Below are 16,544 nucleotides of genomic sequence, written 5' to 3' on the forward strand. Positions count from 1 at the left end.
CAGTCAGGGTAGGCAGTGCCCACATGGAAAGAACCTATATGAGGATATATGCACATATATGAAACCTATATGCAGCATATATGCACATATATGACAATATATATGCTGCATATGTGCATATATGCAGCATATATGCACATATATGACAATATATATGCTGCATATGTGCATATATGCAGCATATATGTGCATATATACAGCCCATATATTGTCATATATGTGCATATATGCACATATATGACAATATATATGACAATGTATATGCTGCATATATGCTGCATATATGGAAAGTCCCACATGGACAGAACCTATATAAACATATATGTTTTAATATAGGTTTTGAATATATGTGACATATATAAAATTGGCCATTTTCCTATGTTTTATGCACATATATGGACCTATATGCACAGATAGGTACATATTTTTATGTATAGATATATAGCTCAGGTGGCAAGGCAACGGACTGGTGCACGGGAGACCCTGGTTCGATTCCCGCTAGGGTCACTGAGCAAATAACGGCATCCAGTGTGAGCCCACATGGAAAGAACCTATATAAAGGTTAGGATATATGTGGCATATATAACATTGGCCATTTTCCTATATTTTATGCACATATATGTACATATATGTGTGCATACATGGGCACATATATGTGTGCATATATGCGCATATAGGTGTGCATATATGCGCATATAGGTGTGCATATATGGGCACATATAGGTGTGCATATATACGCATATAGGTTTGGAATATATGTGACATATATAAAATTGGCCGTTTTCATATATGTTATGTACATATATGTACATATATGTGTGCATACATGCGCACATATATGTACATATATGTACATAATATATAGGAAAATGGCCAATTTTATATATGTCACATATATGCCAAACCTATATCAAAACCTATATTAAAACATATATGTTTATATAGGTTCTTTCCATGTGGGTGACTACGAAAGCTGAACTGAACTGAATAAAATATTAATTTTGATTATTTGTTTTAATTATAATATAATCATAATAATATTTTAAAATTTCCGGTAGCTTACAGTACCTATAGGTGTGAAAGTGTTGGCATTTTTGCTTTTTATAGCCCAAATGACTCAACACTGCTATTTCCTGGTATGGCAGAGAGGCGGCACATGTCACTGGCCGTTTTCCAATACCCATACTCGTCCATACTTGTGTTCTCGTGTAGCCGTGACATCATCAGTACTGACCAAATTCTTAGGCTGTTTCTCAGAGTACGCATGGAATACCCGGATGTGTCCTCGCTCCACCCACTGTATCGAGTATGCATCAACACCAGACCGGACAAACTACCCATAATGCATTTGGCAAGAGGTAGCGGAAGTGATCCACACTTCCGAGGACGGCCTGCAAGTAGTTACTCATAATCATGACGTATGCGAGTACGCACTGCCGTTCTAAGAATTGGAAAACGGTGACTCACTCCTGCGCTGTCTTACTGTGAAGGCCACACCCTCCTCTGAAGGCCACACCCTCTCCAGAAGGCCACACCCTCTCCTGAAGGCCACACCCTCCTCTGAAGGCCACACCCTCTCCAAAAGGCCACACCCTCCTCTGAAGGCCACACCCTCTCCAAAAGGCCACACCCTCCTCTGAAGGCCACACCCTCTCCAGAAGGCCACACCCTCCTCTGAAGGCCACACCTTCCTCTGAAGGCAAACTGCAGCTCTGCGTTTGCCGGTCATATCCAGTGTCTGGGTACTCAAAATTAAACTCATTTATGTGAAAAGGCATATCAGTACGCTGCTTTTGGACGGAACTGTGCAATGCTAAATGCTAAATGCTAAATGCACATCCACAGTGCATTAGTGAATTGATACAGTGCTGCTACGCTCTCTGGCTAGTTGGTGGATTAACAGGCAGGATGACAGCACTACAGACGCTAAAGACATTTTTACAACTTTTAAAAGATGGGAGACCAAAACCTGAGCTACCACACCTTCAGCAAAGCAAAGCTCAGAAAATTATTCCAACTTTCATGTCAATCTGGGGAGCAGATGCTCTGCAGGAGTGGTTTCAGCAGTACAGACAATTCTGCAGGAGTGGTTTCAGAACCACAGACAGCTCTGCAGGAGGGGTTTCAGCAGTACAGACAGTTCTGCAGGAGTGGTTTCAGCACCACAGACAGTTCTTCAGGAGTGGTTTCAGCAGTACAGACAGTTCTGCAGGAGGGGTTTCAGCACCACAGACAGTTCTGCAGGAGTGGTTTCAGAACCACAGACAGTTCTGCAGGAGTGGTTTCAGCAGTACAGACAGTTCTGCAGGAGTGGTTTCAGAACCACAGACAGCTCTGCAGGAGTGGTTTCAGCACCACAGACAATTCTGCAGGAGGGGTTTCAGAACCACAGACACTCTGTAGGAGTGGTTTCAGCAGTACAGACAATTCTGCAGGAGTGGTTTCAGAACCACAGACAGCTCTGCAGGAGGGGTTTCAGCAGTACAGACAGTTCTGCAGGAGTGGTTTCAGCACCACAGACAGTTCTTCAGGAGTGGTTTCAGCACCACAGACAGTTCTGCAGGAGGGGTTTCAGCACCACAGACAGTTCTGCAGGAGTGGTTTCAGAACCACAGACAGTTCTGCAGGAGTGGTTTCAGCAGTACAGACAGTTCTGCAGGAGTGGTTTCAGAACCACAGACAGCTCTGCAGGAGTGGTTTCAGCACCACAGACAATTCTGCAGGAGGGGTTTCAGAACCACAGACACTCTGTAGGAGTGGTTTCAGCAGTACAGACAATTCTGCAGGAGTGGTTTCAGAACCACAGACAGCTCTGCAGGAGGGGTTTCAGCAGTACAGACAGTTCTGCAGGAGTGGTTTCAGCACCACAGACAGTTCTTCAGGAGTGGTTTCAGCACCACAGACAGTTCTGCAGGAGGGGTTTCAGCACCACAGACAGTTCTGCAGGAGTGGTTTCAGAACCACAGACAGTTCTGCAGGAGTGGTTTCAGCAGTACAGACAGTTCTGCAGGAGTGGTTTCAGAACCACAGACAGCTCTGCAGGAGTGGTTTCAGCACCACAGACAATTCTGCAGGAGGGGTTTCAGAACCACAGACACTCTGTAGGAGTGGTTTCAGCAGTACAGACAATTCTGCAGGAGGGGTTTCAGAACCACAGACAGCTATGCAGGAGTGGTTTCAGCACCACAGACAATTCTGCAGGAGGGGTTTCAGAACCACAGACAGCTATGCAGGAGTGGTTTCAGCACCACAGACAGTTCTGCAGGAGGGGTTTCAGAACCACAGACAGCTATGCAGGAGTGGTTTCAGTACAACAGACAGTTCTGCAGGAGTGGTTTCAGCACCACAGACAGCTATGCAGGAGTGGTTTCAGCACCACAGACAGTTCTGCAGGAGTGGTTTCAGCACCACAGACAGTTCTGCAGGAGTGGTTTCAGCACCACAGACAGCTCTGCAGGAGTGGTTTCAGCAGTACAGACAATTCTGCAGGAGTGGTTTCAGAACCACAGACAGCTATGCAGGAGTGGTTTCAGAACCACAGACAGCTCTGCAGGAGTGGTTTCAGCACCACAGACAGTTCTGCAGGAGTGGTTTCAGCACCACAGACAGCTCTGCAGGAGTGGTTTCAGCACCACAGACAGTTCTGCAGGAGTGGTTTCAGAACCACAGACAGCTCTGCAGGAGTGGTTTCAGCACCACAGACAGCTCTGCCATCAGAGTGGTTTTAATTTTCTCTGTTTCGTGTTTCCAGCATAAACAAGGCGCTGCAGTGTTGAGCTCGATCTTGTTGGGGGAGTCTGGAGACTGATGTTGAGTAATTAAGTTTCTTTAATAGTGTTTTATGATCTTGATTTTGTTCGATTAACACTTGCCAGCGGAAACATAATGTAGCGGCACAGAGCTGATCACTGCAATGCATCATGGGAGTTGGCTTGGCAGTGTTTCAAGTATCTTGTTTTGAGGTTGTATTCGGCTTGGCAGTTTTGGTAAGGATTGTGTTGTGTTGTGTTTTTGTTGCTTAGTTCATGTAGTTAGTTAGTTGATCTAGTTTAGTTTAATATTTGTAAGTTAGCAACCAAGAGTGAAGAGGGCTTTGTGTCTCGTCGTCCTGCCATGGTGCTCCTGTTTGATGTGTCAAAATAAAAGCCTTTGCTGATTGCAGTTGTTATGTTGGGCAAAGTTTGTTCTCATTTGTTAATCATCCACATCGCTTCCAACAGTATAAGTGTGGTTGGTGTTGACACTGATGGTCTGGTTATGCAACGCCCTGCCTTCCCGACCCTGGTGCTCACGGCACGCCACTGATCCACACAGACACTGACACACCCCGGACCAGACAAGCTCTCCAATACGTCCTGCTGAAGCTGGACTAGAGTCATATCATCATGTCACACTGACTAAATGGGAGAATATTCTCAACGTGTCCAAACCGGCACATCATGGTATTCAATGTTTTATTCAATGGTCTCTCAGTCTGAGTCACACTGTGAAAAAGTGACTGTAAAACACAGCAAGTTAAACTAGTATGTGATGGGAGGTTACATTGATTTGACTTGTCCAAGTGAAGACTTCACATTCTGAAAGAAGCAGTGAAAATGAATTACATTAATGAAGTCCTTCCTTTTCTGCTGTTTCTATTGGCTGTTATCAGCTGTCACACTTTTGCTGAACATTTACATTTACATTTCTGTCTGTCTCACACAAGCAGTGTCGGGACAAGACGACGAGATTTTAAGTCATGACAAGACAGACCGATAGAAAAACTATTTCTACCTTCTCATATTTCTTGTGTTTCTGTTTTGTCCGTTGACCCTGATTTCATCGTCTCTCTGGCCTTTTTGACAACTATTGTGACCACTGTTCACCACTCAGTATTTAGGGGATTAATATATGCTATAAAGAGTTAAACCGGTTTATTTTGGCTTCCGGTCGAGTGTCAATGAGAGTATAATGACCATAACATGTTCTGGTGAGACACACATGTGAGAGGTAGAAGCAAATCCACTTTCTGAGGCTCCGTTTACACGACAACAAATCCGTTTTGCGGATACACTCATCAGGCAGGCGCTTTGTAAAGAATGTCATGCTGCTAAACCTACACTGGTAACAAATGTCTCTCTGAACTGGACTTCAGCCCAGCAGCTGATATTGACAATATCATGATATTATTGTGACGGCAGAGGCAGCCTGCTTCTTCATGAACATGTGGATCAACTCATCTTCCTGAAAAAAGCGGCATTTACAGACACGTCTGTTTTCAAAAGTGTATTTTTTTGTGTCATTTACATTGAACATGACTCAGTGAGAGTCAGTCTGTTTACAGCAGCTGTGACTGACTGTGAAAGACCAACCATTATTGTGAAAGGTTATTAGTATTATTTATATTTGAAATGTTAGTTTAGCATCAGTCTGGCAGACAGGAATATGGACATTGACTATTGAAAGTGTCACTTTCAGTTCCTCATTGATAATGATTGTTGTTGTCTTCCTGTTTACTGTTTACATCGTGACAGTGTGATCAAACTAGTTCTATATGTGACGAACCGATTCCTGTTCCTTATGTTGAATCTGGTTCCACACCGCTGTGAAAAGGCCTGTTTTTTGTCTTGTGCTTTTTAAGAGGACAAGAAGAAGAAGCATAACGTGAAGCACAGTTCTGGAAGATTAGAAGCAAAATGTGAACTTTGTGTTAAATGTGCTGCTTCTGAGGATGAATCAAGAATAAATCCTCTGCCTCTGGTACCATATGGAACTGCAGCTTCTTATTTTCTATTTCAGTTTTTGGTCTATTTTCTTTACATCATGTTGAATCATATATCACACCAAATCACATTGTGTAGAATTAAATCGCCATCAAATCAATATCAGTGGTGTTGACTAGAGAACAGATGTGTATCTGATGGGATCACCAGGAGGTTCAATGAATCGTTAACGTGTCGTATCGATGCTAGTGAATCGAGGTTCGTATCCAACCGTGGTCAGTGATGGAGATTCACATGCCTCATGCACATGTGTCTTTGTGGTTTCATTACAAAATCAAGCAACAGCGCCCTCCCATGGCCCGGCATACCAACTACACCGTGACCAGTGTGTCCGCTGCTGCAGCGTAAAAACACTCTCTTTTTTAAGCGGATGAGGTTTTGTCACACGAAACGCTGTCGTGTAAAAGTGTCAGGAACTGGTTCCAGGTCTGACTTTGTTACATTATTCAATGATTCAAACTTTTTTCATTTAAAAGCTGTCCCTGTGCTGATGTTTACAGCCTGCTGGCTCTTTAACTATTCATTTCATTTGGCTGTTAGATGCCGAGCAGCTTTTCATCTGCAGCATGGCTCATTTACTGGCTCGTCCTTCTCTTCACTTCTAACGCAAACGCTGGTGTGTGGCATTAAAACTACCAGCTGACGAGAATCATTAGAATATCAGAGTGTGTGTGTGTGTGTGTGTGTGTGGGCTTCATGCGCTACTCACATCAAAGGCTTTTCCAGGCGGCTGCCCAGTGACCCAACGATTTCCCCCAGCGTACAGAAGGCCTGACCCAGGAAGTCCTGTCGGCACCAAAAGCAGAGAAACGGCCATTATGATCCAGTTAACGTCACGGTAACGGCTTCAGAGACATCGTGCCAGAGAAAGAACACACTGACTCTAAATCTCTGGGACCAAAGGACTTATTTTCTCCATTCATCAAACTGTATATATGCAAATAAAACACAGGACAACAGTACATGAGGGGTATTATATACACCATACCATTATACGAGATTTTATTTAAATGCTTGTGAATCCGACCGATGCTAAATAAAGAGATTCGTTTCCTGGTAGCAAGCAAATACTAATCACCATTATTAAGGTCCACCATGGAGAGCTCATCACATCGTTCCCACATTTTCACTTTTTAATATGTGTATCAATAGTATGTAGTTATGTTGTGCTGCACAAGAAAAACGGATGATAGATCGGAGCCGTGGCTTAAAGACTAATTAGAGCAGACATTGTGTGTAAATAGCCACATACTGACCAGTTTATTTTAAGAAGAACTTGAGAAAAGGATCACTTCTAAAAATTAGTCTTATTTAATGAACAAAAGCTAAAGTTTCTCCAGAGACAAAGACAGTCTCAAAATGTCTCTCCTTTTCCTTTTCAGTCGCCATCAACATGTTTATTATGGAAGCGAATGTGTCTCAAAAATCAATTAGAAATATATGAACAGAAATACTTTTCCATTTTCAGATGAAACTGCATATTTTGACTCATAAATAAAAATTAATGATCAATCATCCAAACTGCATTTTCATTTTCTTATACAAGGCTGCTTATTATGTGACATAATTAAAATGAAAAGTTTTAATTTTCAAAAGAGACTTCAGCAAATAGTGACCAAAAATTAGTTTTGAAATGTCACATTTGAAAATTAAAATGCATTGGCAGAAATGCTTTTTCACTTTCAGATTAAAACTGCATTTTTGACTCATAAAAATAATCAATCATCCAAATTGCATTTAAATTTTCTTCTTCAAGACTGCTTATTCCTTGACTTAATTCAAATGAAAATGACATTTATGTGTCCCAGCAAATAGTGACCAAAATTAATTTGGAAATGTCAAATGTCTGGCTGCATAGTTTGATTCATCAATGAAATTATTAATGCATAATCCAAACTGCATTTTCATTTTCTTATTCAGGTTGCACATTTTGTAACAGAACTCAAAAGAAAACCTATGGCGGGGAGCATCATAATTTTTAGTGCTGTCAATTGATTAATTGATCAATTGCACAATTTTCTGTAATAAATTGTGATTAATTGCATTGTTTTTCTCCTGAAGACTGAAGCTTGTAATGGATATTTATTGAGGGAAAACCACGGAATTAATGTCGACTCAACACACAGAGGCTATATTTAAATATAAATATTGAAATTAAAAGACATCCTTTTAGCTTTGGGTGAAACTGTTTCTCTCTAAGATCAGCAAAAATAATAAAAAAACATGAATAAATTAATTAATAAACATCAAACATAAGTCTGAGTTTTGTTAGAGTGCAGATCCACCACTTCGAATATTTCTAGAAAAAGTTGTAAAATTATTACATGAACAAAGTGGAACTAATATACTGTAATACACACACACACACACACACACACACACACACACACACACACACACACACACACACACACACGCGCACACACACACACACACACACACACACACACACACACACACACACACACACACACACACACACACACACACACACAGACGACTTTCAATGTGAAACAAAATGTCCTTTTCCTGCCGGGACATAAGATGAGGTGACAGTCATGTGTGGCTCTTCGTTGTTCTCACTGAAATATGTGAGTGGAATCTTACAAACAGGCTGATGGGTTGTGATCTGACGCAGTTCATCAGAACGATCACACAGAACGAGCACCACGAGCCAGAAAAAGGAAATGATGGATATGAAACTTGATTTGAGCAAATGAATTGGGAAAAATCAAGTGAAGTGCAAAAATATTGACTAAACTAGATCAGATGTCCTGCATTTGACGGTCAGCGTCTTTATGTATTTTCCACGATGACGTGATCCAGCATCAAGCACAACAGAGGACGAGTCAGGACGAGCACAACAGAGGACGAGTCAGGACGAGCACAACAGAGAGGACGAGTCAGGACGAGCACAACAGAGGACGAGTCAGGACGAGCACAACAGAGGACGAGTCAGGACGAGCACAACAGAGAGGACGAGTCAGGACGAGCACAACAGAGGACGAGTCAGGACGAGCACAACAGAGGACGAGTCAGGACGAGCACAACAGAGAGGACGAGTCAGGACGAGCACAACAGAGGATGAGTCAGGACGAGCACAACAGAGAGGACGAGTCAGGACGAGCACAACAGAGGACGAGTCAGGACGAGCACAACAGAGAGGACGAGTCAGGACGAGCACAACAGAGAGGACGAGTCAGGACGAGCACAACAGAGAGGACGAGTCAGGACGAGCACAACAGAGAGGACGAGTCAGGACGAGCACAACAGAGGACGAGTCAGGACGAGCACAACAGAGGACGAGTCAGGACGAGCACAACAGAGGACGAGTCAGGACGAGCACAACAGAGAGGACGAGTCAGGACGAGCACAACAGAGGATGAGTCAGGACGAGCACAACAGAGAGGACGAGTCAGGACGAGCACAACAGAGGACGAGTCAGGACGAGCACAACAGAGAGGACGAGTCAGGACGAGCACAACAGAGGACGAGTCAGGACGAGCACAACAGAGAGGACGAGTCAGGACGAGCACAACAGAGGACGAGTCAGGACGAGTCAGGACGAGCACAACAGAGGACGAGTCAGGACGAGCACAACAGAGAGGACGAGTCTGGACGAGCACAACAGAGAGGACGAGTCAGGACGAGCACAACAGAGGACGAGTCAGGACGAGCACAACAGAGAGGACGAGTCAGGACGAGCACAACAGAGGACGAGTCAGGACGAGCACAACAGAGAGGACGAGTCAGGACGAGCACAACAGAGGACGAGTCAGGACGAGCACAACAGAGAGGACGAGTCAGGACGAGCACAACAGAGGACGAGTCAGGACGAGCACAACAGAGAGGACGAGTCAGGACGAGCACAACAGAGGACGAGTCAGGACGAGCACAACAGAGAGGACGAGTCAGGACGAGCACAACAGAGGACGAGTCAGGACGAGCACAACAGAGAGGACGAGTCAGGACGAGCACAACAGAGGATGAGTCAGGACGAGCACAACAGAGAGGACGAGTCAGGACGAGCACAACAGAGGACGAGTCAGGACGAGCACAACAGAGAGGACGAGTCAGGACGAGCACAACAGAGGATGAGTCAGGACGAGCACAACAGAGAGGACGAGTCAGGACGAGCACAACAGAGAGGACGAGTCAGGACGAGCACAACAGAGAGGACGAGTCTGGACGAGCACAACAGAGAGGACGAGTCAGGACGAGCACAACAGAGGACGAGTCAGGACGAGTCAGGACGAGCACAACAGAGGACGAGTCAGGACGAGCACAACAGAGAGGACGAGTCAGGACGAGCACAACAGAGGATGAGTCAGGACGAGCACAACAGAGAGGACGAGTCAGGACGAGCACAACAGAGGACGAGTCAGGACGAGCACAACAGAGAGGACGAGTCAGGACGAGCACAACAGAGGACGAGTCAGGACGAGTCAGGACGAGCACAACAGAGGACGAGTCAGGACGAGCACAACAGAGGACGAGTCAGGACGAGCACAACAGAGAGGACGAGTCAGGACGAGCACAACAGAGAGGACGAGTCAGGACGAGCACAACAGAGAGGACGAGTCTGGACGAGCACAACAGAGAGGACGAGTCAGGACGAGCACAACAGAGGACGAGTCAGGACGAGTCAGGACGAGCACAACAGAGGACGAGTCAGGACGAGCACAACAGAGAGGACGAGTCAGGACGAGCACAACAGAGGATGAGTCAGGACGAGTCAGGACGAGCACAACAGAGGACGAGTCAGGACGAGTCAGGACGAGCACAACAGAGGACGAGTCAGGACGAGTCAGGACGAGCACAACAGAGAGGACGAGTCAGGACGAGCACAACAGAGGACGAGTCAGGACGAGCACAACAGAGAGGACGAGTCAGGACGAGCACAACAGAGGACGAGTCAGGACGAGCACAACAGAGAGGACGAGTCAGGACGAGCACAACAGAGGATGAGTCAGGACGAGCACAACAGAGAGGACGAGTCAGGACGAGCACAACAGAGGACGAGTCAGGACGAGCACAACAGAGAGGACGAGTCAGGACGAGCACAACAGAGGACGAGTCAGGACGAGTCAGGACGAGCACAACAGAGGACGAGTCAGGACGAGCACAACAGAGAGGACGAGTCAGGACGAGCACAACAGAGGACGAGTCAGGACGAGCACAACAGAGAGGACGAGTCAGGACGAGCACAACAGAGGACGAGTCAGGACGAGCACAACAGAGAGGACGAGTCAGGACGAGTCAGGACGAGCACAACAGAGGACGAGTCAGGACGAGTCAGGACGAGCACAACAGAGGACGAGTCAGGACGAGCACAACAGAGGACGAGTCAGGACGAGCACAACAGAGAGGACGAGTCAGGACGAGCACAACAGAGAGGACGAGTCAGGATGAGCACAACAGAGAGGACGAGTCAGGACGAGTCAGGACGAGCACAACAGAGGAAGAGTCAGGACGAGTCAGGACGAGCACAACAGAGAGGACGAGTCAGGACGACGAGCAGGAAGCTGCTCCAAAGATCTTCACCAGGACTCAATACATTTGTCCCTCAGCTGCGATCAAGAGACAAAAAGAGAGCAGCGTTCTTACTCCTGACAACTTCAACTGCTTCTCAGCTTCATCAGGTTACATTTTAGAGGCTTTTCCATCCCGATGTATTTGGAAATATTGTACATTTTATAACAAATATCCCATAGGTGAGCTTATCTAATTAGAATAATAATAATTACAGCTGCAAGCAGCGTACCCACGCACACTGGAACGTGTTGCATGTTGAGGTTTGGTGCATGTCAGAGTGAAACTCTTACATTTAGTAGGGTTTTTCCACCAAGAAGAACCAGGTGCTCCCACATGGAAAGAACCTATATGAGGATATATGCACATATATGAAACCTATATGCAGCATATATGCACATATATGACAATATATATGCTGTATATATGCACATATATGACCATATATATGCTGCATATATGCACATATATGCACATATATGACCATATATATGCTGCATATATGCACATAAATGCTGCATATATGCACATATATGACAATATATGGGCTGCATATATGGAAAGTCCCACATGGACAGAACCTATATAAACATATATGTTTTAATATAGGTTTTGGTCATTTTCCTATATTTTATGCACATATATGGACCTATATGCACAGATAGGTACATCTTGATAGCTCAGGTGGCAAGGCAATGGACTGGTGCACGGGAGACCCTGGTTCGATTCCCGCTAGGGTCACTGAGCAAATAACAGCATCCAGTGTGGGCCCACATGGAAAGAACCTATATAAAGGTTAGGATATATGTGGCATATATAAAATTGGCCATTTTCCTATATTTTATGCACATATATGTACATATATGTGTGCATACATGCGCATATAGGTTTGGCATATATGTGACATATATAAAATTGGCCGTTTTCCTATATGTTATGTACATATATGTACATATATGCGTGCATACATGCGCGCATATATGTACATATATGTATATAACATATAGGAAAACGGCCAATTTTACATATGTCACATATATGCCAAACCTATATCAAAACCTATATTAAAACATATATGTTTATATAGGTTCTTTCCATGTGGGCTAATTCAGAGCCAAGACTTTTACCAGGACTTAATCAGTTCAAATGTAGCACCTCAAAAAAACTTGTTGGAAAGGAGGCTAGTGAAAGTCGTGTCCTTGTGCCACCATAGTTAATAATATCACATACAAATGTAACACATGATATTTCTTGTCGCCAGCCGGTGGCGCTATGTCTGGAAAATATGTTGTTGATGACTCACAGGTGCAGCACTGAGCTGCCGGCCCACACTGGTGCCCCGCTGAGAAACTGGACACGGGGTCTTCTACTTAGCAACTGTAACTTGAGGTTTTCCTGTCATATTGTTAGCACACACTTCCATCACACTGACTTGTGCCAAGCCTCGGCATTCACCACGTTTCAACATGTGTGGGTGAGCGAGAACCTGCTCAACGCGGCTTGCAGCTTTCATTTACTTTGCTGCATGTGGGACACCTTTACACACACTACTACAAGAAGTAGACACACGGACATTGATTGACAGGAACACCTGTTTTTCTTCAGGCCAAGTACATTAAAACGAGGGACGGCGCCGATCCGATCCAGTATCGGTATCGGGTTCTGACATCAACATAATTCACGGATCAGAAATTTCCGATCCAACCTGCGGAGGTTTCCCATCCACGAAGCCTCGTCTGTTTTACTGTTGCTGAAACGACTCCACAAGTGTTTCCCTGCTGCTGCTCTGCTCGCTGGCTGCAAAATGTGGAATGGATTTCATGAACGGAGGAGAGTCTCACTGAGATGCGGAGTAATGAGTCAGGAAATCCATTCCACAGTTTGCAACTACAATGACACACATCATGAATCTGGTGACTGGACGATGAGCTGTTCTACATGCTGAGCCTCAGTCAAACACAGTGACGAGTCACGACCATAGGGCAAAAATATAAATGTATTTGATGACATACCCAGACATATGTTTGGCTCCCACACTTCACATTTCATTAGGTTGAGCATTAAATCTTCAGGTCACAGTTCCAGCTGAACTTTATCAGCCTGGTAGATGCCAAAGAAATGCTGACAACACTGCACGTCGCTAATGTTTCAACAGTCAAACATAGGAAATGTCAGGACGATGTTTGAAGGTTGTCAGACAGAAAGCAGGAGATGTCTCTTTCCGCCAGTGACAGGACTTCTAATCGGGGAGCCACGGTTTACACTCAAATCCTGACTCCCCTCAGAAGGAGAAATAAACTGATTACTGCCTTCAGAGGAGCGAGTTCCCTGCTGGGATTCACATCATAATCAGCAATGTGCGTCCCGCCCGTCCACATGTCAACGCTGAGGCACCGTTTTAAAATGTCTCCACTCTGGAAGCCATTCTGAAAACAAGCCTGGTGTCTGGTAAAACACCACGGTGTTGTTGTGAGAACAGGGCCTGAGTGCCTGACTGCTTACGAGAAGAATGTGGGGGAATTTCCAGCACATTTCATAGCGGCACACAGGAACGTGATGAGTGCCTGTTGGGATGGAAAAAGCAGAAACGAGGATGTAAACAGCCTTTAATTAGATTCTACTGTAAGGAGCGTCTGGGCACATTTTGCCTGCAGCTACATCAGCACAAGGTACGCAAACCATATGGCATGGGAAAAACATCTGCTGTGATGGGAGGATGGAGTCATCCTCAAAGGTTGCCTCTGAAGCTGCCACAAGAGATACTGTACATGAGTGCATTTGCATCTTTTCCCTGCGTTTTCTGTTATTTATAGCACCGAGAGCAAGGCCTGAACTGTGCCTGGACAATGGAGCCATCGCTGCGTGCCAGATCTGCAGTTCCACACATCCACGACGACAGGATGCATCCAAGTGTCCTCATCTTCATGCTCACTGCGACAGCAGCCCCACAGGCGTGCAGGGCTGGGGGGGGGGAACGACCCCGCCAGCAGCTGGGAGTGAAGAGGAGGCTGGGGTAAAGGGGGGGGTCAGATATGGAGTGGTGACTGGAGGGGTGGGCGTGCAGATTTGTTGATCAAATTAAAGGTCTTCCACAACAATGACTGACGAAAAACAAAAGAAAGAAAACTGAATTGTTTTTCTGTTTTCATTAAAGTTTTGCATTTAGAAAGAAATGTTTTTAAAAAAAAAATTCTGTTTACACGGAAACGGCAGAAACACTGTAGTTTTCCTCGTGCTGTACTGTATGTGTCTCATTTAAAACATAACATTTTCTTTACGTGTCTTTTTAAAGCATATGTTTTTAGTCCAACATGCTTTTTTTCCCTTTCGAATTTTAAACAATGTTTCTTTATGTGTAAAAATACATTACTGTTCATCCCAGGTCACTGACATGTTGTAAATACTTCTATTATAATAAGTCCTCTAAATGGGAATCGTCTATCTGAGACGACCCCCAAAGAACAAATCTCCCTGGCCTTAATAACCATTCACTTATTCTCTAGGGCTCCCGGTTTGCACTTAAACTTTGACAAATTTGAAATGATTAGTATCATCCAAGACTGTCGTCACCCTTCTCTGCATAATACCCCCATTAAAAAAGAAAGGAAGTATCTCAGAATCTGGATTTCTAAATGTTTAGAAAGTAAATAAATCTTGAAAATCTTAAAGTAAATCTTGAACAATTAGTTGCAAAGACACATGACGTCGCTTCATTAACCCTGCTGACAAAAATGAAAGTTATAGCTCAGCTTATTTATCCTGCATCCTCGCAACATCCACTAACACCATTCCGGAAATGAATCAAATCTGAGGAACGGTGAACAGATATGGTTTTCAATACCATCGTTTGCCTTTCCACTGCCACTAATTCCTCAGGGGGCGCCACTCGGGCGCGACTCCTGACGAGGCTCTATGTGTGTGCGTAGGTTTAGCGTCTGTCAGCTGGGTTTTTTTCCTGCATGTTTGCTGGAGTCTTCTTATGCAGTACGGAATGTTAAACAAAACAGTGTTCCACTTGGCCCGTGTCCTGCTCCTGATCGCCCGGTGCTCGACTCTCGACCCAGGAAGACTCTCCTATCGGCCTGTTGGAGCCGAGCCGCTCTGTCATTTCCCTCGACACTGACAACCCACATGGAAAGAACCTATATGAGGATATATGCACATATATGAAACCTATATGCAGCATATATGCACATATATGACCATATATATGCTGCATATATGTGCATATATGCAGCATATATGCACATATATGACCATATATATGCTGCATATATGCACATATATGCTGCATACATGCACATATATGACCATATATATGCTGCATATATGCACATATATGCACATATATGCTGCATATATGCTGCATATATGCACATAAATGCTGCATATATGCACATATATGACAATATATGGGCTGCATATATGCACATATATGACAATATATATGCTGCATATGTGCATATATGCAGCATATATATGTACATATATGTACATAACATATAGGAAAACGGCCAATTTTATATATGTCACATATATGCCAAACCTATATCAAAACCTATATTAAAACATATATGTTTATATAGGTTCTTTCCATGTGGGAAGGTGAGGAGGCCGGCTCCCTTAACCTGCCATGACCCTGTCAAACCTGCACTCACTACGGAATAAAAGCAATGAGCTTTCCACTCTGATCCGCTACGACCTGGACTATCGCCAAACTCGTCTCCTCTGTTTCATGGAGACATGGTTGTCTGATGATTCAAACTGTGATTTGAAAAGTTTCAACATCATTCGCTTTGACAGGGACGTGACAAAAACATGGAAGTCAATCGGAGGTGGAATCTGCATGTCCTGGGCAACAAACTTCACTGTGAGAGAGACTGAGTGCTGCAAACACTACGAACTGATGACTGTGTCCTTCAGACCACACTCCCTTTTTCCCCAAATAACTTATTTGAGTTTATGTAGCAGGCCCTGATTGCCCCCTCTCCGTCTCCAGCTACAAGATCTCCGTCAAGCTCAAGGGACACCAGAAGAGGCAAATGTCTTGGTGACCTGCAACATGGAGGAGCTGGAGAGATTAGGCTGAGTACTGGAATGAGGTAAAACTGCATGAACAAACCACATTGTGATGCAACACAACTCCAGAAACAACGCATCACCAGCTGCTGACTGATCAACCACTCTGAACATCCACAATGAAAAACATTCAATGACACAGAATCTTCTGCCTTCAATAATACATGTTCA

General features: G+C 44.5%; 1 protein-coding gene across 1 annotated transcript in view; it reads right to left on the reverse strand.

The window, feature by feature from the left end:
• Positions 1-16,544, reverse strand: part of LOC308136162 (copine-8-like) — a gene marked incomplete at its 3' end in the record, with an annotated part of 197,687 nt that overhangs the window by 49,181 nt on the left and 131,962 nt on the right. Inside the window, exon 6 of the mRNA XM_080504398.1 lies at positions 6,472-6,548. Within this exon, the coding sequence (XP_080360524.1) occupies positions 6,472-6,548 (77 nt within the window). The remainder of the gene's footprint in view (positions 1-6,471; positions 6,549-16,544) is intronic.

Source organism: Blennius ocellaris (genome assembly GCF_963422515.1).
Source record: "Blennius ocellaris genome assembly, chromosome: 11".
In the NCBI taxonomy this organism is placed as follows: Eukaryota; Metazoa; Chordata; class Actinopteri; order Blenniiformes; family Blenniidae; genus Blennius; species Blennius ocellaris.